Here is a 26,888-nt window from a genome sequence, read left to right on the forward strand (position 1 = left end):
AGACTAAAGCAGACATAAAGTTACAATAAGGACAATTGTTTTGCTTAGCTGTTTGATCACAGGGATATATTCAGCCATGGCATAAAGTCTATTCTCTTCAATTATCTATGTAATTTGTAAGCTGTTCAGGGCAGGGGCAATTTTTTTTTTATTACGCGTGTGTAGCACAGTAAAACCCTGAACTCTGACAGGGCCTTTAACCTACTGAAATACAAACACTAGCTAATAATCAGTAATAAAGGCCTAATGGGGACTCTTTAATTTTACCTTAATTTTGGACTAGATGTTTAAAAATGGAGACAAACAAAAAAATATATGAGGAATGTGGTGCCACCTTGACCACCTTATTGAAGAAAAATGTTGCAGCAATTTAGAAGGTACATAGCAGAAAGTGGCAGTTCTGATCCAGGGAATTTGTCTGTACAGAAAGGATGGGAAGAGAACTTTATCCATATTCTTTAGGAAGCAGGAACTTAAGGGGTGACCTGGTGAAGGTGCTGAATATCCAATTCCAATGGGATTAGAGACTGCACATCCCCATTTGAGTTTTTGGCACATGTAAGAGTCTGGAGTCCAGGCTGAAGGGTAAGAGGAATGAAATCCTGAATGCAGGAGTATTCACATGACTTCCATATAGGCCAGTAGCTTTCAACAACAGCTGTGTGTTTATAGATTCCAAAACCAGGAGGAACCATTGTGATCATCTAGTCCATCCTCTATGACATAGGCCAGAGAAGTTCTCCAAAATAATTCCTTTTGAACTAGAGCAGATCTTTTAGAAAAAATCCAATCTTCTTTTAAAAATTGCCATTGTTGGATAATAGACCCACCACCCTAGGTTAATTGTGCTAGTGGCTAATTACACTGACTGTTAAAAATTGACACCTTATTTGCTGTTTAAATTTGTCTAGCTTCAACTTCCAGCCATTGCATCGTGTTATACCCTTGTTCCGTAGATTGAAGAGACTATTATCTAGTACTTGTTCCCCATGTAGGAATTTATACACTGTGATCAAGTCATCCCTTAGCCTTCTCTTTGCTAAGCTAAATAGACTGAGTGCCTCTAGTCTATCACTATAAGGCAGATTTTTCTCATCTTTTAGTCATTCTCATGGCTCTTCTCTGAACTCTCTCCAGTTTTTCAACACCCTTCTTGAATACTGGGCAGCAGAACTTCACACAGTATTCCAGCAGTGGTCACACCAGTGCCAAATACAGAGGTAAGAATATAGACGCATTGGGTTTTACCTCTATACTCCTACTCTGGATTCCCCTGTTTATGCCTCCCAGGATCGCTTAAGCCCTTTTGGCCACAGTGTTGCACTGGGAGCTCATGTTTAGCTGGTTGTCCATCATGATGCCTATGCATGAGCAGGTCCCGGTTCTAGAGACTGAGAGCACAGACAGGACCGAGTCAACAGCAGCTGTCGGGTATAGTGGCTAACGAAGTCCCTCCCTGGCATAAACCCAGCTCTTCCTTTCTGTTTCAACAGCTAAAAAGTTTGTCCAGGCCCTGTTGATCTCCTCCTTCTTTCTGGCCTCCCCTTCCATTCATCTAAAAGGCAACAGCTAACATGATTCTACTCCCCGTCCATCTGAGCACATCACTTCCCCTCTGAACATTGTTTCACTGGGTTCCCCTCACCCAATTTATGTCAAGTATAAACATCCAGGCCCTACAGATTTCTGCCCAACCTATGTGTCATATCTAATTTCTTATTGAGTTCTCATCCCCATAGTCTCTTCCCTCCACTGGTGAAGCCAAACTTCACTACCCAATTTCCTTCTAGATCATTCCTGTCTCTAAGTCTTCTTGGATGTTGCACCTATGCATGGAACACATTCCTAGTCCCAGTATGCCAGCCCTCTCTTTATTCAAATCCTTCCTAAAGACTCTCTTAGGCAGTCAGGCTCACTAGCCCCATCAATTAAATGTCTTATTGACCCCATTGTTTGATGAGAGGAAGATCAAATTGGTAGGGGAATTAACAATTTTTAATATTAATAATAATGCCCCGCTGCTGAGTCCAGGGCCTTGCAGTTTGGTTTTCCAATAGCAGAGAAATCAGTGATGCAGAACCCAGGTATATTCTAAGTGTAACTTACTTGAGTTACACCTATACACCTGTCCTAGAACAGAGGTGTCCACAAACAGCATACAGGACAATCTCATCTTTCAGGGATCTCAGATAGCACCACTGCACAAGTCTCAGGGAACAATTCTGCCTGCCGAGGACTGACCCCAATCAGAGACCAAGACAGAGCACAAATTCTCCTGCAGCTCACAAAACTCCCTCTTTGCAATACCTTGCTACGGAGAATGCTAGGGATGTGTTACATATCTATTATTTTAATTATGAAGTATGTGGGAGGTGAAATATGTGGCTGGAAGTGAAATAATGGTTTGAAATCTAAGGAGTCTGTGATGATGCATTGGGTTTCTAGGAGCCTCCCAGAATGTCTGAGTGAAAATGGGAAGAGGACTGTTAGAGGAGGGGGTGTAGACACTTGCCAGCTCGAGGCAGTAGGGTTCAGACTGGATGAAGTTGCCAATCAAGGTTTCTTCAGATTCCAGAGACTGGTCCATTAGGGTCCAGGTTGCCGAGCGGTGGTGGTGAGACATGATAGGAGAGCATCAGACCCTGTGGCTTGTGAAAAGAAAACCTGAACTGGGTATGAAATAAGACTTTCTGAGGCTTGAAAAAGGAAGTGGCCAATTCTAGAGGATTAGTACCAGAATTCATTCATAGGTTTTAATTGTAAATAACAAATTACAAATTCATTAATTCCGTTTGAAGTAGAGCTGTGGTGAATGGGGATTTCTGCGGTGGCTTTTGAAGAATGCTTACCATACCTATCAGGGACCCCCACAGCTGGGAACAGGCTCCTCGTAACATGGGAGCAGAGGACGGGTGACCTGAGATAAGATTTCCAAGTGAAAAGCTGGATGGTGATAGCCAGTAACTGAGACAGTTCATAGAAAACCTGGGGTCATGACACTTGCATAATGAAGGTTTAAAAAAAACCATAGCATGTCTTTCCAAGACTGAACATTTGCTTGCAAAATCAGACCCTAAAGAGAATGGCTTCCTGCACGTATCTGTTATTTTTACTTGCTATTATAAAATAAATACACTTCCATTCCCATTAATTTCTAGGGTTCAAGGCAGTGGAGAATAATCACTTAGATAATCCCAACCCTATGGGGATTGTTACGGATGTGTGCCATATCCTCAGTCGGTGTAAGTCAGTAGGTGGAGGCCACGATGATTTACGCCAGCTGAGGATCTGGCCTCATGTTTTACCTTGGCCTTTCTTGCATGCTCATTTAATGCAACCCAAGGCCACAAATTAAAATAAATAATAAAAAAGAACAATTCACGGCTGAGTACATTTGTGCTCACAACTTACGCCTGTCCGAACAGGAGTTAGGCAGGACAAAGCACAATGGACTTCCTTGCCTTTATTGCTTTCATTCACTTCATGTCATGCCAAGGAAGGTTGATTATGGGAAATTCTAATAATTAACTGTTGATGTTTTTAACTGCTGTTCCCAGGAGATTTACAATAACCTGTAGTGGTTGTTCTGTAGGACGGTCTTTCTGGAACAGTTGTAGATAACATATACCCTCCTCGTGACTGGGTTTGGATGGGCTGGACTTGATTTTGTTTTTGTTTTAAAGCAAAGAATGGTATTTTTCCTTTAAACAACAGTCATCTGTTTCCTCCCTTCCCATGTAAAACTTTCTTCTTGTATCAGGCACCTGCAGCAAATTTGCTTCTCAGAGTCCATGGAAGAAATACACTTGCTAACTCACTGTAACCCTGAAGATATATGCTTTGCACAACATAATAAACCAGGAACTAAAGGGTTAAAATTAGTCGACATTTAGAACACAAGTGATTTAGAACACGGAGATTTCTTGTGTTGCTATTGGCTTTTTTAATTGTATAGCTCAAATGCATATAATATCAATTTTAAACAACAACAACAACAAAGGAATATGGCCAATTAACAGAACGTATGAATAGAGACATCTAGGATAAAGATGACAGATAGCGAGACAAACAGACAGATAATCCTTTTATTAGCCAGGAAAAACAAAATTGTGTAAGGTCTTAATCTTCTGAGCTATTTATTTCCACATAGTGGAAACAGGCAGGCCTCAATGGAATTATAGTGGGAATGAATTTGGCTCTAACTGTAGTAACCTTCTCATTTAATTTAGTTAATAGAACAAAGAGAGAAGCAATTGCAGGTGAAAGGCCGGTTGTCACCGTTTCAAAAAAAGGCGAGTGTTTATCATCGAGTCTATGTTTCACAATGTGCTGCATCTCCAGGATGAAACAATTTGTTCTAGTTTCACTGCCTGGTATTTAAGGTGGATGTTTTGTTTTTAAGTCAGGGTTCTTAAAAGTGCCATTGCATCTTTTTGCTCCCTCCTATGGTGATACTTTTTTTATGGTATAGCATTTGAACACCCTTCCCCCTGTCAAAACCCAGATGGATCATGTCAATAACACAGTTAAATCCACTGCTCAGTTACTCTAATTTCCTCATTTGGGTTTACGACTTCTCTTTCAAAGTAACCTTGCGAAAAACCTAGCCCCTCTCGGACAGATCATGCCCCGTACATCTGCACATGTGGAGAGCTGGGACCACACTCCTCCCTAACAACAACCTAAAATGTTCCTTGTTCACTGCACTATGTCACATCAATGGGACAAAATCCAGTGTCTGAAGAGCTTGGCTGTTAGTCACAACACTTACCAAACCAAATACATCTTAGTGGAAAATCTGTTTGCCGAATATAACTTTTTAACCTTATTCTCTTTGTGTACTGCACAAAGAAAAGACTGGAATGGAAAATTTTCTGCTGCACATTCTTTGCTAGTATTTCGTTAACTAATAAATATTTGCTAAATACCAATGTGCTGAATTCCTGGCATATTTTTGCTGATGATTTGGACTTTCATGACAAATGGATTCAAGATAATGATTAGGAAATAAACAGAACGCACACGTAAAAGAGAACTGCATCTTTGCTATATTAGTAGCCTTTGGGATTTTTACTCAGTTTTAGGGTGGTTATACAACAAAATCTACTCCCTCCATGTCACCCACCCTCAGACATGCCCAGGACTCCCTCCACATCCCAACCTTGATAAACCTCCAGTTTCCTGATCTGAGGTATCTAACCTCATCACCAACCCAGTCCCACCACATTTGCAAATCTCTGAGGGTGTCAAAAGCCTCCTGACTTCTTTTCATAATCCCCCTTGGCTAGCTCCTGAACTGACTGGGAGGTTTCTTGGGCTAATAAATGGAAGGTGAATAAGGATATGGAAGGCAGAGGTGGGAATGGCATATATACCAGGAGGATTCTACCACCCATCAAAATCCCTATTGATTTCACCAGTTATATGTATCTATCAACAACTGTACCATTCACAGAGTTTCCACAGGTGAGAGCAAAGCTACTGCAGCAGGAAGCCGCTTGAGCAGGTTGCTATATATATAATATCCATTGCAGATGAGGTTTTCAGAAACAACTAATGATCATGGGTGCCTCCATTTTTGGATGCTCAACTTGAGACACCTTAAAGGCCCTTGATTTTCATAGGTGGGTGTTCAGCACTTTCTGAAATTCAAATCCCTTTGAGGTGTCTCAAGTGGGCACCTGAAGCATTGAAAATCATTGGATGCTCTTGAAAATCTTGGCCTACATGTAACTAGGCTCTGCTACATCAATGAACTGGATAACAATGTCGTGTGTTCATGAGCTACAATGCAATGGAACTGCATGTAAGGTGATGTCCACCCCCGGCTAAAACCTATGTAATGCTTAGGGTCCAGTGATGCTCTAATTTGAGAGCTTAGGTGGTGTACGGACATTCTGCAGGTCTTCGGCATAGTGCTGAATTCCACCTTTAATAACCAATACCCTGCATATCCTTAATACCCAACTTTCATGAAGCATTAGGGTTAAGCAAAACATATTAGTTATAATGTAGTGTTATAATTAAAGATCATTGTGTCAAGTAAAATGAGGTTGGGAAATGAATTTTGAAATCTTGGAATAAGTATCACTAAAGAACACTACATGCCATCTCTTCCAGTTCTCTTTTTAATACAGCTCTTGTTTCCGTGTTCATATAATTCATTTGGCAGCTTTTTGTTAACTTAGAACATCATTAAAATAAGTTGTTTTCTACAATGGCTACGATCCCATTCCATGCTGGTTGAAATGACAAAAGAAAATATCTGAAGAGAAACCTTCTTTTCCCACCTCCCAGTTATAAATAAGGTTGCTAGAGAGAAAACAACTTCCTCAATTCAGAGTGCACAGTTGGGTTTATTATCTTCCAGCCAATGAAAACAAATAAATAAAAAGTACCAATATATAGGAAGTCACTTTAATGGGAGCCTGCTGGGACTAGCTTCCACCGTTTACATAGCAAAGTGAACCAGACAGTGGGGCTCATTATTCCCTTGCTGTGGATTAGCCTCTTTCGTTCTCAGCCCTTACTAACATAAAACAAAAATAACAGACACCAGTCATAATGGTGACTTTGATGCCTATGTCCTACTGAAAGTCAAGTGAGATTTAAACACCTTAATTGCTTTGGCATTTTTGAAAATTAGACATTTTATTAGTTCAGAAATTAAGGCCAAGAATTTCTAAAGGGACTAGGGATTTTGGATTCCCAATTTCGGGGTTCCCAACCTGAGATATTTTACAGGGTCCTCCTTAATGGCTGCATACCCGCCTCCTGAAAATCAGGCCGCCTTAAAGTGTCTCAGTTTGGTCAATCAAAACCTGAAGCACATTAGCCTCTTTTGAAAATCTTGGCGTAAGGCTGTATGATTTTACCAAGGCATATAGCTTCCCACTGCATTCTTCAGCAACCACCTCATGTCAGCTCAATTCCATTGAGCCTACTATGTCATTTTAAAAAATAATTAATTTGAATGTCATGTTCATGGAAGATGCTGGTTTGACAATACGTTGCCATTTTTTGCACAGGATGGGGACAGCACAACTAGCGTTAGTACAAGCTTCTCCATAGGTCCTGCCAGTGTACCTCAACCTGTTCCTAGATACGCCTGTCACCTTAGGGGTGGATCTGCACTGGAAAAATCAATGCGCACATCACAGCAATAGAAAACAATGGTGTAACTGCGCCTGTACTAAGCCACTAGCATAGACAGGGCTTAAGCTATTTTACCAGGTTTTCATGACATGAATGTAACACAAAGCCCCAGAGTCCTAGCAACACGAGCACTTACATTGCTACTGGCTCTAATGCAATAGCTGCACCACTGATGGAAGTTGACGTCATTTTTCTAGTATTGGAAGGCCTGCCTAGGGATGAGAGAAAAATTTAGTATCCAGGCTGAAACTGTTAACAAGTGGTATCTTTCGTAGTGTGGACACCTTTCTGCTGAGAACAAGATAAAGGCCATCAAACTAATTTCACAGAGGACTCCAAAGAGCTATGAGATGGTAACAACTTTCATGGGTCAGCTACTCCCAAGAAATGTTCATTTTCAAATCTCTTGGTTTAATTTCCACTAACAAATTCATCATTCAAAAAGGGTGAGGGATCAAAGATATTACTATTGGTTTGAAAGGTATATTTTCCACAAAGGTGACAGATTATATACAATTTACTCAATTTCTGATCAAATCCTCATCTGAATATGCAATATGTCACTTCTGTTGTCTACTAAGAGGTCTGTTTTAATAAGAAGGTACATTTATAACACTATAGAAGGAATGAGCATGAAATTAAGATATACAGCAATTTATGAATATTACAGGTTTTAAATGCAGTTTTGCAAAGAATTGCTGCTTTGTTAGTTTCAGGAAGTCACATCTGGAGAACAATGAAAACCAAAAGGGGAAACAATGAAAAGGAAAATGTAGTTTAAAAAACAGAGTCAATTTGCTGGAACAAGATGTGAGTCTGCATAGAATTGTGTTTCTATATTGCCACTGAGCCGCTAGAGAAAACAAATTCTGGGGGGCCCTTTATGCTTGTCTGACCCAAAAAGAGATCTATACATTTGCAACTGTCAGTGTTCACTTGTATTTTAAATGAAATAGAATCACTCAAGTGGGTTGATCATCAGGCCTGTGGGTAGTGTGAACAGTTATAATGTTGATGCTCTGTAATGTCATGCAGAAGAATTAGATCTGAGTAAGGGTCCCAGTACCTTGGTCTCAGGACCAAGATAAGCCCTCATCACCTTTGAGAGAAGGATTACCAAACATCTTTCATCAGTGATTCCTCTCACCCGGACAGCTATCTCTGAGCTCTGAAGATCAAACCCTTCAGTTCCTTTTAGCCAGGATGGTGGCTGTACTGTGAGCCCTGATGGGGGTGGAAGTATATTAGCAATGTGCAGATCCTCAGGGTCCCAGCCAAGTCATGGAGAACCATGGATAGGAGTGGAAGTTAATCAATATACACATACAGTGGTTTTGTGGAATTGTACTGAGCAAATTTATTTCTGGCTTTCTGATATACAGGATTTGACTGTATCTTCTATCCGGATGAAATGGGATTTGGATTTTATTCAAATAAAAAGATTTCAGATACACAGGGGACTTTTGAAAGCAAATGGTATGTGTGGGAGGACATAACAATTATAGGTAACAGGTCTTCTTGGATCAGAGGGAGTTGGATCCATAGGATTCTGCTGTGATGAAAAACAACTTTCAGTGACAAAGAGTCCTGTGGCACCTTATAGACTAACAGACGTATCGGAGCATAAGCTTTCGTGGGTGGAAATTTCCACCACATGTGTCTGACAAAGTGGGTATTCACCCACGAAAGCTCATGCTCCAATACATCTTTTAGTCTCTAAGGTGCCCCAGGATTCTTTGTCACTTTTTACAGATCCAGACTAACACGGCTACCCCTCTGATACTCGACTTTCTGCGAAAATACTTGCCAGTCACAGAAGAGACTCAAAAGTCTCTACAATCTGGTTTGGAGAAAGACTCAGACGTTCATATGCTTACCTAAACTCCCCTTTTCCTTACCTCCACTCCTCTACCCTCCCAGGCCTAACCAAAACATTCCCTCTTTCCCTGGTTCTATACTTCCTTTGTCTTAAGTCCCAACTTCCTGTCTCTTACATCCTGAAGATTCCCTATATCTTCCTGACACTAAACGGCTCCCTAAACCCCAACAGACCCTCTACCTTTGTTGATATTCTATTTGGAAGATGTTCTTGGGATTGGCACTCTTTCTACAAGGGTCCAGCTAGGTGTTCTATTGACATCTCACATGCACCTGGGTTTTTCCAGACTTGAAGGCCCACAAAGATATTTTCTCTCATTATATCTGACCCCAGGAATTCATCACCAATTTCCTTTGCTCTCTTATAGTACCTTCCGATCAGGATTCAAAAAAGCACCTTACAAATAGTAATTGATCAAGCCTCGCAATACACCTGTGAGGTAGGTGTTATTATCCCCATTTTGTAGATGAGGAAACCTAAGCACAGAGAGGTTAAGGGACTTGGCAAAGGCCATATAACTGTAGCAGAGCCAGGAATAGCAACCAGATCTGCCAGCTCCTGATGATCTTTACTTTAATGGAAGGTTTTGATCTCACAAGGTTTAAGTACAGTATCTGGCCTAGCTAACCTTATCAGACCAGCAGAGACCCAGATATGTGGAGGTAGAAGGCCTGCTGGGAACTGGAAGCAACAGAGAAGGAGGATACATATCCAAAGACTTTTTATACTAAAAAAAAATTCTCTTTGGTGTCCTGTCTCACATTCAGACAGGCTCATCAATCTATAGCTAGTGATAATTTCCCTAGGTGTCTATATGTTTCTGTGTAGTTGAATACTCTGCTGTAACTTGTCTGAATATATGCGAATGTAAAATTAAGTTTTAATCTGAAAATTCAGTCTGAAAAATTTTACTATTATTGATAGAAAAGTAGAAACTAAATATTAAATGATGACAAAGTGGATAACTGAAAAAATGGATATTCCTAGGGTACCATTTTGAACATAAAAAACAGACATTTTATGAGAGTTGCTTCCAAAGGCATAGGAATAAATGATAGATACACCACTTCTCTGTTGCCTTTCCATTAGTAACTAATATTGTTGCTTTGTTTCAAATTTTTTGTTCCATTGTTCCTTTGATTGATCTAGCCCAGTTCTGCACATTTTATTTGCAACATAACCCTCACACAGTTCATTCACGAACCCCTAGCTCTGGGTTTGGTAGCCTCTGGATTAACTGAAAGAATATGTTTTCACACATGCCTTTTATTTAACTGTTAGGAACAGTACCTGTCACAGATATGTGCATCTTAAATGTAGAACATTATGGTGCCTCTGTTTTTTTACAGTTGCGAAGGGGCAAAACATCTTAGACCTTATCTACACACAAAAGTGGTATGGCTTTAACTATGTCAGAATAGTTCATGTGGTACAACACCCCTAGTGTGGATGCAGGTATACCAGTATAAAAGTGCCTATAGTGGCATAGCTTATTCCAGCTACGTCTACACTAGAACCATTTACCTGTACAGGATGCCAGTATACTGCACAAGCAAAGTGATCTGAGGCCTGGGCTACAGTGAAAAGTTATATGGACATCAGTCTGTCAGGGGGTTGAAAAACCACACCGATGGACCTAGCTATGCTGACATAATCCCCAGTGTAGACAGTTATGTTGATGAAAGAGGGCTTCCACCAGCATAGCTAACTTTGCTCAGGGAGGTGGTGCTCCTACACCAACAGAAAAACTTCTTCTGTCAGAATAGGCTGTGTCTGCACTACATGGCTATGGTGACATAGGTATGCCAACACAGCTATACCAATTTAGGGCAGGTCTACACTAACGTTGATGGTCGATCTAAGCTATGCCATTTGAGTGACATTAGTAGCGTAACTCAAGGAGACGTAGTTTAGATCTACTTACCGCGGGGCCCACATTATACTATGTCAATGAGAGACGCTCTCCTGCCAACATTGCTTCCGCCTCTCATTGAGGTGGAGTACAGAAATCGATGGGAGAGTGCTCTCCCATCGATTGAGCATGTCTTCACTAGACCCACTAAATTGATGTTGCTGCATTGATTGCAGCAGTGCTGATTTAGCTCTATAGTGAAGACAAGCCCATAGTCTCAGTAGTGTAGAGATATCTCTAGTGTAGATGCAGCTGTGCTAGCATAGATGCACTTTGTCCTGATATAGTAAAACCACCCCCCATGCGTGAAACAAGCTATATCAGTAAAAGCAAAGTTTTGCCGGTATTGCTGTATTTACTCTAGGAGCTTCTCCTGGCACAGCTATGTTGGTCAGAGATCTCCCTCTTCAAATCTCAGACTGACATAGCTATGGCTGCAGCTCTTCATAATATAGACATAGTCGCCTGTACAGGAAGAGGAATAAATTCTACTGGTATAAGGACACTTATATTGGTATAACTGGCTTCCATACTAGGGCTTGTACCAGTATAATGATATCAGTAAATATTATATCCCCACCTAGTTACACTAGTACAAAAATTGTGTCTGTATTCCAGGCCATACTGCAAGTGCCTACGGTGTTAATAACCAGTTCATTGGAAAGTGTGAACTACAAAAACTAGTGAAAGAAGATAACTTCTTTCTCTAGCAGTGCTTCACATTTGTACCTTGGTTTTCTTGGGTGGGGGCTGTGAGGGGGAGGAAGGAAAAGCCAATGTCAAAGAAATCTGGGTGCGGCTTCTTTTGTCTGATCTTTGGAGAAACTTGCAAGATGCAGAATGAACCCAGCAATGGAACTCAAGTAGAAGCTGACAGCTTTACTGCTTTGTCTGAAAGTTTATTTTGGCAGTGGAGGTTCTGTCTACTTTCACGCATTGTGCATAAAAGGAAGTGACAGAGAATTTACGTAAATGATGTTTACGCAATGGATGAAATATCTGAAGCGCAAGGTGAAATTCTTCCCGCCTGCATGCAGCATGTCACTCAGCTTCACCATACATTGCAAAAGCGGCCAGGAGTTTTCCCCTGCTTCCTTACTGGTGAGAATAAGAGCATGCTGTTCTAGCAGTTTCCTTTTATTTCAGTTCAGTCACAAGATGGGTTCTGTGCCATTCCAGTCAATAACGGCTCCTTTCCACCTAAGGACGAAAGAGATTGTTTTATTCTAATGGGTTATGGTGCCAGCTGGAGTGGTGCTCCTCCAAAAAAAATAGTGTCGGGTGTGTTTAATTGGGGTGGACCCATTAAAGTCAACCACTACCTTTGTGTATTCAACAGGAATCCACCTCTCTGGAACCACGGCTTCAATTGGAACCCATTTGCATGCTGGCTGGCACTCTCTGCAGAAGGGGCCCCAAAACTGACTTGGCCTGGAGACTAAGAGGTCTCGTATTAGGTTTCTGCCCTTAATATTCAAGGATGAGACTTTGAAAGGCACCTGAGGGAGTTAGGTACCCAACTCCCATTAGATTTCAATGGGATTTGGAGCAGCTCCCTACTTAGACTCCTTTTCAAATCCCAGTTTACTACCGAAATTCCAGGCTTCCTACTGTGTTTTCTGGGAATAATATTACTGGTCTTATTTAAACTTTGATAAGGCCAAGCATCAGATGAGAAACAAAGGAGGGACACACTTGAAAACTCCTTATCTTCCCCTTCCACTGTAATCAGAGGCACACACTTAAAATCAAATAGTTGTTCCTATTATATACTGTCTTCTGCCTTAACTTCACTCCCCCCAAAAGATTTGACACATCTTTCTTGTGGTCTCTTAGGCTACGTCTATACTACCTGCCCGGGTCGGCGGGTAGCGTTCGACTTCTCGGAGTTCGATATATCGCGTCTCATCTAGATGTGATATATCAAACTCCAAACGTGCTTCCGTCGACTCCGGAACTCCACCACCGCAAACGGCGGTGGCGGAGTCGACGGGGGAGCCGCGGACTTTGATCCCGCGGCGTCTGGACGAGTGAGTAGTTCGAACTAAGGTAGTTCGAGTTCAGCTAGCTGAACTTGCGTACCTTAGTTTGACCGCCCCCCCCCCAGTGTAGACCAGGCCTTAGTGATCTCTATAAGGGTTATCCCCTAAGCAACTACTACTGCTCTAAACTCTCAAATGCCACTAGGCAATTTGCACATTCCTAAATAGATGGGCCTCTGAATATGTGATTTGTATTTGTGACCCTAAGCCCAGGAAAGTACATTTTGCTGCTGCTGCAAGTGTTTATTTCTTTCAAATGCTCAATAGACACACGTCTACTGGAAAATTCTATATCTTCTCTTATCTGCCACTGCCCTGCCCTAGAAATAATGCTAAGATACATATTTAGGAGAGCATTTTCAAATGGGCCTCTACATCTGTATACATCAACATATTTATTCAGTAATTTGCAGTAGAATCCAAAGTGTGCTAGGTATTGTCAAATTTAGAGAAAGACACCGGGCTTGATCCAAAGTCCATTGAAGTCAATGGGAGTCTTACTGATAACCTCATTGGGTTGAAGATCAGGCCCATGGAGAGTACAATTGGGTATTTAGATGAAGCATTACATGAGCTACACATACAAACAGCCACTTGTACATGTAATATTTGCAAGTGCCTGTTTGGAAGCCTCTGAAAATGAGTCACCTCCAGTCTAATACATTCCAAACACCAGTTACTTTGATCTGGCTTGAAAGTCTTGTGGACTTTTGAATTGGAATCACATTGGAATCACTGCAAAAAGTTCAGAAAGAGATTCATAGATTCCAAGGTCAGACGGGACCATTGTGATCTAGTCTGAACTGTATAACACAGGCCACAGAACTTCCCCAAAATAATTCCTAGAGGACAGCTTTTAGAAAAACATCCAATCTTGATTTAAAAATTGTCAGTGGTGAAGAATCTACTATGACCCTTGGTAAATTGTTACTAGTTGTTAATAGTTAATTACCCTCACTGTTAAAAATTTACGCCTTATTTCCAGTCTGAATTTGTCTAGTTAGAGCTTCCAGCCATTGGATAGTGTTATACTTCTCTCTGCTAGATGGAAGAGCTCATTACTAAATAGTTGTTCCCCATGTAGATACTTCTAGACTGTAATCACGTCACCCTTTAACTTTCTCTTTATTAAGCTAAACAGATTGAACTCTTTGAGTCTATCACTATAAGGCAGGCTTTCTAATTCTTTAATCATTCTTGTGGCTTTTCTCTGAATCCTCTCCAATTTATCAACATCCTTCCTGATGTGACCAAAAAAGCAGAAATATGTGGCTAAGAAATATAATCCCCATCCTCTCCTGGCCTCTTTGACAATGCTACAGAGCTCAGACACATCACCGTTCCATGCACGCTCTCCCTGCCACATCATCTTCCATCATCAGGAGCTGGTGGGATGATATGATACAACTGCCTGGATTGGCAAATGCAAAACCACATGGTAGAAAAAGCACTCTAGTGAATGTGCAATGAACTAAAGTACTGAAATACCATAGTTATGGCAGACACCACTCTTCCTGCTGCACATTGAGACACATGTTAGTCATGTTACACTGACGAAGTTTTTCTTTCTAATTAAGTATTCAGCAAAAACAAAAATAGAAAAAATATTCTGTGGAAAAAGTCAGGACAACTCCCATAACAACACTGATTTTCCTTACTGATTTACAAACCACTTCCCTTGAGCTATTGGTAGGCTGCAAAAAAAAAAATCCCTTTGCTGTTCACCTCCCATAAAAGCTTGAGTTGAAGATGCTGGAATGTCAGTATTTTTCCTTTCATGAACTCACACCAAGTGTTGAACTGTCAGGTGCGGGGCAAGTTCTTTCCTTATTGGCAGAACAGGCAGGGCATGGAGTGTGGCAGTTTGAGCTTTCCCCCCATGCTACCCTACCTCAACTCTACCCTGGCATTTTTGCTTCTGACTCAATTCTACTTTATCAGATTAACAATAACAAGAAACTCTTACTCAGGCCATTCACTTGAGGACTCGTCCAAAGCCCATTGAGGTGAATGGGAGTGTTGCCATTGACTCCAAAGGAACCTGAATTAAGCCCTTCCAGAGCATTCAGTCTAGAATAAAGTTCATAAAGCTGGTGCTGTGCTAATTATTTGGCTGTTGCATAATGTGTGAGTAACTTGGGGTGAAATGTACCTGCAGTGCTGCCCTGCATATGGTATTTGGTACATCCCTATTGTCCCAGTGGAGTGTGTCACTTCAAAAGACAACAGCTGTATTCTGCTACTGTATAGCCCGGAAACTGCAGAGGAAGGTAGAGGCTATGGGTTAATAAAATGTATTGCTGAATTTAGATGATAAAGTAAGATCAAAGTTTTCTCCCCTCAGGCAGAGCTGACAGATGATATTTCCACCGCTGAAGACAGAAAACAACTGAGGACAGGGACTACAATACAAGCGTGTTCTACTGAAGTCTGCACGGCATCGCCAGAACAACCCAAGGACGCACATTCCAGGCATCTTTTGGTCAGAATCTAACTGCTTCCCCAGATGTCTGGAGCTGGGAGGCACAATGGAAGGGCATGTGGTTGCTCTGAGTCCTTGGTTGGGAGTTTGCAGTTGGAAGCGACATCAGGAGGCAACGTTCAGACTGTGTTGCCTCCTGTTCCAAAGGCAAACTGCACTTCTCCGACCTTGTCTTCTCAGAGCAACATGGACATTAAAATAAAATTAAAACACCTTCCCCCTCAAAATGCCCCTCAAAAGAACAAACAAAAACCCTGCACTGCACACCCATTTCTCCCCCTAGGAAGAGGATGAGAGAACAAACCACACATGACAGATGTTAGTTGAAACTGATTCCTGCTCTACTGGAAGGTTCTCAGTTACTACGGTGATGGACATGATGTAAGAACCTGTATAGAACAGAACAGACTAGCAGGGAAGAAAGGGAAAAATTGAGTTCTCTTGAAAACCCCAATCTAGGATGGGAGTCCTCCGCAAAACTTCTTGGTTCTGAGAATCTAGAGGGGCAAAAAAAACTTCCCCCAAATCTTGCAGCTATTATTGCATCTATAGTGAGAGTTTTATGGCAACAGGGATCAAGTAGGGACTAGGGATTGTTTTTGTTTACAAGGGGTTTTTTGAAGTATTTCCTCTGCTCTGCCTATATCATATAAAGTATTTTTCCTTCTCTCTCTCGCTCTCTTTTTCTCTCTGCATGTATACTTCAGTGCCTACTTTATAATAACCTTTGTTTCCAGATCATACTTAGCATATGGATTTTCTGTTACACATAAGAACACACAATCTTTGTTTTTCATTTTCCCTCTGCACCTTCTGGTGATTCTAAGAAACACAGTAATCAAATGGGGGCTGGGGGAAGGAGTGTAACATGACTACCCTCTAGATTTGCTACTCGTTGATTGGCTGCCTGCTGACAGGCTACAGTACAATGATTAGCAACTTATCAATAAGAGCGCTAGACAGACAGACAGATCAATGAAACAGCCTTTCGTGCTTAGAACTGACGCAACCAGAGACGTTGATAGCGGACAGATTTCAGAAGTGGTAGCCGTGTTAGTCTGTATCAGCAAAAAGAACGAGGAGTACTTGTGGCACCTTAGACTCTAAGTGGGTTTTGGCCCACGAAAGCTTATGCCCAAATAAAGTGGGTTTTAGCCAACAAAAGTATATGCCCAAATAAATGTGTTCGTCTCTAAGGTGCCACAAGTACTCCTGTTCTTTTTGTTGATAGTGGAATTCATTTTTAATTCCACCCTCTAAAAATTAATGTAGGGAAAAGTTTAAAAAAAGGCTGTGTAGAATTGTGTTGCAAGGTGGCAATCTCCAAAAGCCAGGAAACAAACTGATTATAACAACAAATTTAACTTTGTCTGCATTGCCCATCCTGTGTATTCTTCGGGTATAGGTTTCACATCCTAAACTGTCATTTGTTAGGTTTCAGAGTAGCAGCTGTGTTAGTCTGTAGCTGCAAAAAGAACAGGAGTACTTGGGGCACCTTAGAGACTAACAAATTTATTTGAGCTTAAGCTTTCGTGGGCTTTTGAAGTGATAATCGAGATGACCCATAAAAGGTGTGAGGATACTTAACATGGGGAAATCTATGGGTCATCTCGATTATCACTTCAAAAGTTTTTTTTCTCCTGCTGATGATAGCTCATCTCAATTGATTGGACTCTTACAGTTGGTATGCGTACTCAGGGCCGGTGCAAGGATGTTTTGCGCCCTAGGCAAAACTTCCACCTTGCGCCCTCCCCCACCCCGCGCCCCCACCCTGAGGCGCCCCCCCATGGCAGCTCCCCCCTCCACCCTGAGGCGCCCCCTTGCGGCAGCTCCCCACCCCCCACCCTCCACCCTGAGGCACCCCCCCCACCCCAGCTCACCCCTGCCCCTCCTCCTCCCCGAGCACGCCATGGCTGCTTCACTTCTCCTGCCTCCCAGGCTTGCGGCGCTAATCAGCGTAGGCGCTGCAAGCCTGGGAGGTGGGAGAAGTGAAGCGGCCACGGCATGCTCGAGGAGAAGGTGGGGCAGGGTGAGGTGGGGTGGGGAGTTCCCCTGCGTGCCGCCCCCCACTTACTTGCTGCAGGCGGCCCTCCCCGCGCTCCCCTGCCCCAGCTCCCTCCACCTAAATGCCAGCGGTGACCAGGGTGGCCGAAGAGCCAGTTGCCGCAGTCGCTGCCGAAGAAAATGGCGCCCCCCAAATGCTGGCGCCCCCCAAATGCCAGCACCCTAGGCGACCGCCTAGGTCGCCTAAATGGTTGCACTGGCCCTGTGCGTACTTCCACCTTTTCATGTTCTCTGTATGTATAAATATCTTCTTGCTGTATGTTCCAGTCTATGCATCAGATGAAGTTGGCTGTAGCCCACGAAAGCTTATGCTCAAATAAATTTGTTAGTCTCTAAGGTGCCACAAGTAATCCTGTTCTTTTTGTGTCATTTGTTAGGCTGTGTGTTTAGCCAGGTCATGAAAATAGAGGCATCCCATACATGCAATGTAGCTGTGCCAATGTATCTGTTGTAATGTTATGATCTGCCTTTTCTAACTTTTTGTGATGTTGACTGTGTAATATCAGCTTTGCATTGCAATGGTGTTTGAGTTAATGTCCCAGTTTGTTTTTAAAAATAAAACTGGGGGAGGGGAGGTGATGACAATAGGAAATTAAAAAATGTGGAGATGTTTGTGTTGCTGATTTAACAAGTGCTACAGTCTTCACCAATGATGTGTGTATGTTTCTTGCTTCAGAGATACCCAGTTACGGGATTTTCCAAGCTCTGCCAGTGGAGAGGATACATTTCTTAGTTTAGCTAGTTACGCACATAATCCCCCTCCCTTTCCACTGACACAAGTGGGAATCTTCTCATCCACTTCAATGTGTGAACTGGATTAAGCCCTTAAATATCTGCACAACCATGACCACCACACTTATTTTTAAGTACCAAAATCTGTCCTCCAATATGTGCATGAAATTTCCATTGCAGTGGGAGTTGTGCATATTTGAGGGCAGAATTTGGCCTAAGAGTTTACCTAACAAAACAAAAACCAATTTCTATTGTGCATGCTCAGTCCCATTTCTTCAAACAATCATTGTGTAAAAACATGGTCTTTTGCAATCTTGAGAAATCACGTACGCCTCATAGATGCCTGTTAAAAAGCCAGGACTGCAGCGTGTGTGGGGGGGGGGTTGTAGTTATCACAATAAAAGAAAGAGTGCTCAAATTTTTTTTTACTATGGACATATTTGAGATTTTTTTCACCATCACCAAGATAAAAAGGATTTTACTCAAACCTTCAATAAAAATAAATAAATAAATAAAAGCACCATCGGGCTAACCCCAAGCAGGGAATATTTTGGTTAAAAGCTTGAATGTTTCAGAAAGTTGTGAGCATGTGAAAACAGAAAATTATAATAGAAACTGTTCGGCAGCCTTACCTATAATGGCCATCACCAGGATGACCTCTATACCATCAGCTGTCTGAGTTAATGCTATTATAGCAGCATATCCACTATATTTATGAGTAACCATACAAATACCCTATTCTGCCCCCATGTTCATGTTTTATTTAAAGCATGCATGTTTATCTTTGCTCTGTTAAGCTCACAGCATTGTCTGCCCTGTTACTGGGTTTTTTTCCCCATTCATGTCTAAATCCCATTCATATTACAGTTGCTCGTGCTTCCCTGTGCTTTGAATCTGGACATTTAAAAGGACAGAAAAAAGGGCTTTTCTTCTCCTTTTCACTCCTTTTGCCAGAAGCTGGGAATGGGCGACAGGGGATGGATCACTTGATGATGACTTGTTCTGTTCATTCCCTCTGGGGCACCTGGCATTGGCCACTGTCAGAAGACAGGATACTGGGCTAGATAGACCTTTGGTCTGACCCAGTATGGCTGTTCTTATGTTCATGCATTTTGTGCTCTTATAACACATTGTTTTTGGGGGCCCAAATCTGGTCCTATGGAAGTCAAGGAGAATTACTGCAATACAACCAGCTCTTAGTGATTTACTGAAGGTTTCTTTAAGCACTGAATTGAACATCCCAGCCCATTAATGTGGTCATCATAACATCATACAGGACTGGAACCCTATTTCTGATGTTTTGTTATCCAGCTCTGGCTCATTGAGGTCCTTTCTTTATGTTAACCAACAACTCTGTATGACTCTGCCGACTATGCTTATTTTATGGCAAGTCAAAACCTCATCCTGAGAAAAAATTTAGAGAACTGAAACTATCAGTGCTGTAAAATTTTAGATGAGGGTTACTTACTTTGTCCTAATACAGTGCTCAAGTGGAGGAATAAGGTCATTTTCTTTATCTTCAGTGTAAGGCTGAACTGTATCTGCAGAGACATTTCAGATATTTATCATCACCATCATCATGCCTGGGAGTCAACATCATGGATCAGAGCCCCACTGTGTTAGGCACCATACAAACACAGAACAAGAAGATAGTCCCAGCCCCAAAGAGTTTACAATCTACATGCTAAATCCTCTTTCCAAATCCTGCAAACAGTTAGTATTAGCATGGGATGGCAGATCAAATATTATCATAAATTCACTGATTCCGTTCAGGATGAGTCTGGTAATGTACTATGAGCAAAGGTGTAGTTTAAAGAAAAGTATGATAGTCTGAAAACCTCATACGTTTTACTTCTATTATTTAAAAATGGTACCCTGCCATTCAGAACCAATTATGTTTTACCGATCATTTTCCCACAAAGCCTATAGTGGCACACACAGGACCTCTCTTCTTAAATGTGGGACAAGACTCTTTTTAACGGAAAGTACAGCAATCAATATACATGCAATACCCAATAGCCTCATTAGTAAATGACTGTATTCTCCTGAGAACCCCATTTTAAAGAGTTTTAAAGAGTTCTGAGTTCAAAGGATGTTTGAATGGGGTAAGCTACATAGATGGTCATCACCTGTAATCATTGTAAAGATCAGCAACATCTCTCCAGAAGTCCAAAAAAAGTTGTTCTTTTCTGAAAGTTCTGTGTAAAATATATAATAAATATCCCTGAACCCACAGAGATTCCCTGAATGACTGACAAAGGCACATAGGTGAAACATGAGAGTCATGTAAAGTTCTCATGGAGTGCATCGTTCGCTCCAAATAAATGAGCCTATTTGCCGCCTATATCTGAGTAGGACTTTCTGTGGGGAAGAAGGCCCTTTTTACCCTGTAAAGGCAGAGTGAAGTTCTGCGACCACGGATTTGCTCTATTTTTTGGAAAGAGATAACAGGTGTTCTCTCTAACGTGCAGGAAATGGGTCCATATGAGTGAGCACCACAGATAAAATCTGCCCCTATGCAAAGGGCTAGCATGAGACTGTGCATCAGTAAAGTCCGACATCGATTGTGTTCTGGTCCACTCCAAATGAAGTTACGTCTGCTTGCCACTTCTTGACCCTTTCTCTATTTTTGCAAAAGGCTTTACCAGGCCTTGATCCTGCCTTCTTTGTTAGAAACGACAGCCCTGGGCGAAGGGCATCATTTCAAGCAACACCACTTTTGCACATCTGGTCAAAGAAAGCACAGTGCATACAGCCTCAGAAGACTCAGTTCCACTTTTTAGGAGATGTTAAAGAACGCCAACATTTCTCAAGATCAAACAAAGTTTGTACTGAGCAGGATGTCTATCTCCAAAGACACACAACAGGCTCAGAGGACTCTTGGAGAGATTTTCTAGCTGGAATGGTGAAACTATTTGGAGTTAATGCCATACTGCAAAATTCCAAAGATAAGAAAAGATTTAGTAGTGCAAACCATTTGGGGGTGTGATGCCTTAAATTTAAAACATACTTCTGAATCCAAGCCTAATTCCAGAGGAGAAATAAATTGGAGTCATAAGAGCTGGCTGAATGGTACAAAGAAACAATACACAAAATAATAATTAGCAATTTCTCATCCACAGATCTCAAAGTGTGAGCAAGTATTATTATTCCTGTTCTACTGATGGATAAACTAAGAACAACAGAAGTGAAGTGACTTGCCCAAGTACACAGATGTTAGTAGCAGAGGTGTAAATAGAACCTAGGTCTCTACTACTATACTGACAAAAGATGTCCTTGCCACAAACTGAAGCTCTCCGCTGTTAGAAACAATCAATAAGTAAGGGTTCTCCTTGACCATGGACAACTAATAAGACTTGCTTGAACCAAAAGGGTGTGTTGTTGCTTTTCAATAACACAAAAACTGAAATGTTTTTTCTCAAACTTACAAAAAACTTTGGAAAAAATCACGGAAAAGGTCAGCCCGAGAAGCAAACGTTTCAAAAAAATTGGGGGCATATGAAAAAATAAATGTAGTAGCTGTGTGTAAGGGTAGCAGGAGCTATTTATAATAAATGTTCTCTCCTAGTGGCCCTTTCTACGATATATGCTAGTAAGTCTGCTCACTTCTGAAATAGACCACATATGAGTACCTGGAAGTTTGTTTATTTATGGAGATAACCCAGTGGTGAGCTGGAGCCCGTTCGCACCGATTCACGTGAACCAGTTGTTAAATGTAGAAGCCGGTTTAGAACCGGTTGTTAAGGGGTGGGCAAACTCCGGCCTGCGGGACCGTCCTGTCTGGCCCGCCTGAGCTCCCAGCTGGGGAGGCTCCCCTGGCCCTTCCCCTGCCTTCCCCACTCTCACAGAGCCTCAGCGTGCCGCGCCGCCAGCGCCTGCGCTCTGGACCGCTCCTGGGCAGCTCTGCAGCTCCTTCCACTTTGAGCAGCATGGTAAGGGGGTTGGGCTGCGAGCTCCAGCGAACCGCGTGGCATTCATACAAGCTACCCTGAGCAGCATGGTAAGGGGACCGGGCCAGGGCTGGGAGGAGGGGTTGGATAAGGGACAGGGAGCGGTTGGAGGGGATGGAGGTTCTGGGTGGGCGGTCAGGGGACGGGGAATGGGGGGCGTTGGGTAGGCATGGGAGTTCCGGGGTTCTGTTGGGGTGGTGGTGGATGAGGTTGGGGCAGTCAGGGGACAGGGAGCAGGGCGAGTGGGGTCGGGGGTGGGATCCTGGGGGGCAGTTAGGGTGGAGGGTCTCAGGAAGGGGTGGTCAGGGGACAAGGAGTGGGGGGGTTGATAGGTTGATGGTTCTGAGGGGGCAGTAGGGGCAGGACGTGGGTGGGGATCGGATGGGGGAGATAGACTGTTTTGGGAGGCATGTGGGGCTTGTACTCACTGGGCGGTTCCCTGCCAGAACGGGCTTGTACTCACTGGCGGCACTTCGGCGGCGGGTCCTTCACTCGCTCTGGGTCTTCAGCGGCATTGAAGGACCCGCCGCCGATGTGCCACCGAAGACCCGGAGCGAGTGAAGGACTCGCCACCGAAGAACCGGTAGAGAACCGGCTCCTAAGATTTTGGCAGCTCATCACTGAGATAACCTAGAACCATCATAATCATCCCAGTAGGGTGGATTCTAGGTGAATTTGAGTAAGAAGATACAAACTATGGTGCTGCTACACTTTCACTTACCAAAGACCAAATCTTGAAAGGTGCTCCTGAGCACCCACTACTCCACACTGCAACTCTCAAGGTTAGGCACATCAGCTCTGTTTAATGAGTGGCCAGATTGCCCATTTACAACTAGCCATGACTAACGGGCAGTGTAGTGTGTAGGTGTGCTGCCTCACAAGCAGTCCAAGGAAGGAATTGGACCTTATTAGCAGCAGATTACTATATTCCCTGCACCAACTCAGCTGTCCCCAAGGAGCATTAAGGTTCAAGCTAAGGCTGTAACCATTCCCCACCCTCTCTGCCATTTTCCACCTCTCCTGCAAGGGGAGGGGGAAATACTGAGCCTGCAGTATCTACTTTGTCCCCTGCGCCTGCAGACATATAGAGCCTATCCAAACTCACAACTGGTTTATGGCCCTGTGAGTCTGGATAGACCAGGTCACAATCTAGCCCTTAGAAATCAGCTTTCTTTAAGGGTGTAGGAGATTCTGGGAAATAGTGCCTGCGCACTTTTAAACATTTAAGGGCCCTTAACCTCAAAATTATCATGACGTGAACCACTATTTATTGTAACTAATAATGGAAAGCTAGGCAATGAGCACCAAACCTCTAATAGTCTGATACCATCAACAGCTGGCTAGATTTGGGTTATATTATCAGGACTCTTCTTTCAGGTGTGATTCTGTTACTGTCACTGTGGAGGAAATGCAAAGGTTCTCCTATACATACCAACCGTTAACCGTATTTCCTCTTCCTGGTTGGCCAGGCCATCATAGTAATAGAGATCAAATCTCCGTTCCGTTTTCCAGTCACCTAGTAAGTCTTTTCTCAAGCAAAAAAGTACACTGAAATGGCTTTCACTGCACACGACCCAAATTGGGTACCTAGGGGTCTTCAAATAGCAGCCAACCTGGAAGAAAGAGAGCGAGCATGAAAAACAAAACAGTTGATGGTGTACAATAATAGAAATAACAATAATTTTCACTTATGTGTCACTTTCAACAAACATTAATTAATTATGGCTCATAGTACACCGCTAAAGCTGGTATGGGTTATTTCGCCTATTTTTACAATTAGGTAAACTGAGGGACAATTAGGTCCAGTAATTTGCCCAAGATTACACACAGATACAGTATGTTTTTCACTGCAACAAAGGTGTGTTCTTAGCTTTGGTTAATTAACAGGGGTTAAATTAGCAGTGAAGACACTGCAACTTGGCCATTAACTTAGCTTAGCAGGTTGAGTTAAAAGCCTATAGAGGAACCTGAAGTTAAACTCAAGTTACTAACCTAAGTTAAAAGCCGATTTACTGTATCTTGACTGCTATTTTAAACTGAGTTAGCTAACCCCAGTTAAGAACACCTCTTTTTCACAGAGGGTGAAATCCTGGCCTGACTGAAGTCAGTGGCAGAACTCCCATTGGCTTCAATGGGCCCAGGATTCCATCCCTGGCATTCAGAAGCAAGGAGAATCCAGTTACCTGCAGCAGCTACTAAACCACACTGAAAAGAGTAGAGTAATTCGATGATGATGATTTAGTTATTCCTAGATGCTGTACAGACATATTGGAAGACAAAATCCCCGCTCTGAAGAGTTTACAATCGAATACAATCCCCTCATAGCGACACATTTTTCACTGGCATCTCAAATTCAGGGGGTTTGGTTTGGTTTTGAATGAGTAGAATAAAACAATACAATCTTTTGACGTTGAACAACCATTTCCATTATTACTAAAACAGAAAGATTCTCAGATGGAGTAAAATCAACGCATTAGTATTGGCCGCTTTTGATAAACCTCAGTTCTTTTTTTTAGCCTTCAATTGCTATCATGCGCTCAAGTCACATTTGCAACTCCTGCTGATCTCATATGGAAGTTCCATCCACAGACTAAAGGCACAATATAGCCCTAAGCATTCTTCATGGGAAAAAAATATGAAGTGTAACTTACTTGAATGGCCATTATTTTTAAATCTCCCAATAGTTTGAAATATAAGTAAATACAGTAGTATTGATGGTTCTTGAACGATCATCTATCTATCTATCTGTCTATCTATCTATCTATCTATCAATCATAGGGTTTTATCCTGCTGCCCACCACTGTAGAATTTGACCACCTTCCATGTAAAATCAATAGCAATAACAAAGTCCCCACTGGACTTCATAGAGTCTCTGACACATCTTCCTTTTTGGGGTAAAAACTCTTCTTGGGGTGCATGTTTTTATATATGTATATTTTATATATGTCTATATACTATATATATATTTGTGCAATATACATATATTTCTGGTGTTTACAACATACTGAAATGTAAATTATTCAGGCCATGCTCCTATATCCACTGAAGTCAATAAGAGATTTATTCTAGATTTTCTTTTCCTGCCTTAATCTGTTCCATGCATCCGATGAAGTGGGTATTCACCCATGAAAGCTCATGCTCCAATACGTCTGTTAGTCTATAAGGCGCCACAGGACTCTTTGCTGCTTTTACAGATCCAGACTAACACGGCTACCCCTCCGATAAAAGATATTTAGTTATTTGCTATATTCCTGTAACTGAAATATGGCATCTGAACACAAAGCAGCTTTGTTTTCCCCATGAAACTGCTGACTGTTTTATCTTCCAGAAATTGTTTAGGGAAACTAAAGACAAAAATAAAGCTTCTGTGTTAACAGGATAGCTTTTATTATTATTATAATTATTTCTATTGAGGTGGTGCCTAGAGACCCCAACTCTATTGTGTTAGGTGCTTTACAAATGTTAACTTTAGAACTGCTTAACATTAGAATGGTATGTCTGATTTTCATAGATCCATTATTCTTCTTTCCTTCATATTATTTTTCCTTTTTTAATATTGTGAATTTTATCTTGATGACTGCTGCACTGATAACCACAGAAATTGAAGCCTTCCGTTTCGCCACAGTTTTTATGCCACTTCTATTCTCTGCAAAACTGCTGTCATTGATACAAGGTATTGGACAATGACTCTACAAAGAGACGTAAGGTCAATTGTCATCCCTGCAACACAGAACTACTTGTTCTGAGGGTCAGTAATTTTCAAAAGAAGTTTGGACATTTATATGGATAATGAGAATATCCACAGTTACATTAGGGTGAATAAAAATATATAAAAAGGCTCTAAATCCTCATCCACTAACTAAAAAGAACCCTTCCCTTTGGGCTGGTGTTCCATAATAACTGTCCAGTATGTGGCTTCTTGCAACTTTCCCTAAAGCTTCTGGTGTTGGCCACTGTCAGAGAAAGGATTTCGGACTAGGTGGACTGCTGCTCTAGATCTGATCTGATAAGGCCTTTATTCCTGAGTTCCTGGGACTGAATAAAGATGTCAGGAGAGGGTTCTAGCAGGTATATTTGCTACTGTGGACATTATGGTATATATTGCATATATAATGTTGCTGCCAATTCTCAGGCACATTGCCTATAGACACCAATGTGAGCTAATCAGAAAAAAATACAGCATATGCTGTATAGCCCATTCTATTACAAAAATCTAAACAAAATTCTCAGCATTGCGAATTATGCACTTTTGTTAATAAGATATGTATTTTGCATCTGAAATATTATATAAACACAAAATCAAGCATCTTCCTGAAGCAGAGTTCCTTGGGATATTAGGTAACAATTCTCTAGCTCAGTAAGTAACTGTTCCCTGACTCATTACTTTGTTAATGGCTACATAACACATCCTTTTATTCAATAGTTTGGAGAGGGAGGGGTTGTAAATTCTTGGCTCAAAAGTACAAAAGAAATTTTGCAAAGTTAAAAGCTAAAAAAAATAGAACTTCATAAAAGGGATAACAATAAGAGAAGTACATAGATCCCAGATTTCAAAAGATTTCAAATGTGATGGAAATTGATGAAAAGATTTCACTTTACAAAGATGCTTATATTAGTATTCATGTAAATCAAAGACAAATGTGACTAGTAAGTGATTTCCTTGTAACAATGC

The 26,888-nt window shown here is 41.8% G+C and overlaps 1 protein-coding gene across 13 annotated transcripts in view; it reads right to left on the reverse strand.

Moving 5' to 3' along the window:
• Nucleotides 1–11,829: 11,829 nt before the first annotated feature.
• Nucleotides 11,830–26,888, reverse strand: part of MINDY4 (MINDY lysine 48 deubiquitinase 4) — an 87,136-nt gene continuing 72,077 nt past the window's right edge. For 6 of the 13 annotated variants that reach the window (XM_039523197.1, XM_039523196.1, XM_039523204.1 and 3 more), the window contains 5 exons: nucleotides 23,653–23,829; nucleotides 19,735–19,807; nucleotides 15,141–15,246; nucleotides 12,269–12,384; nucleotides 11,830–12,146 (listed from right to left, as the gene is read on the reverse strand). In XM_039523197.1, the coding sequence (XP_039379131.1) occupies nucleotides 12,312–12,384; nucleotides 15,141–15,246; nucleotides 19,735–19,807; nucleotides 23,653–23,829 (429 nt within the window). In that variant the 3' untranslated portion in view covers nucleotides 11,830–12,146; nucleotides 12,269–12,311. Of the gene's footprint in view, nucleotides 12,147–12,268; nucleotides 12,385–15,140; nucleotides 15,247–19,734; nucleotides 19,808–23,648; nucleotides 23,830–26,888 lie in introns of all 13 variants that reach the window. The other 7 variants (XR_005593781.1, XM_039523199.1, XM_039523198.1 and 4 more) reach the window with 7 other exon arrangements.

The sequence above is a fragment of the Mauremys reevesii genome, linkage group 2 (assembly GCF_016161935.1).
Source record: "Mauremys reevesii isolate NIE-2019 linkage group 2, ASM1616193v1, whole genome shotgun sequence".
NCBI lineage: Eukaryota > Metazoa > Chordata > Testudines > Geoemydidae > Mauremys > Mauremys reevesii.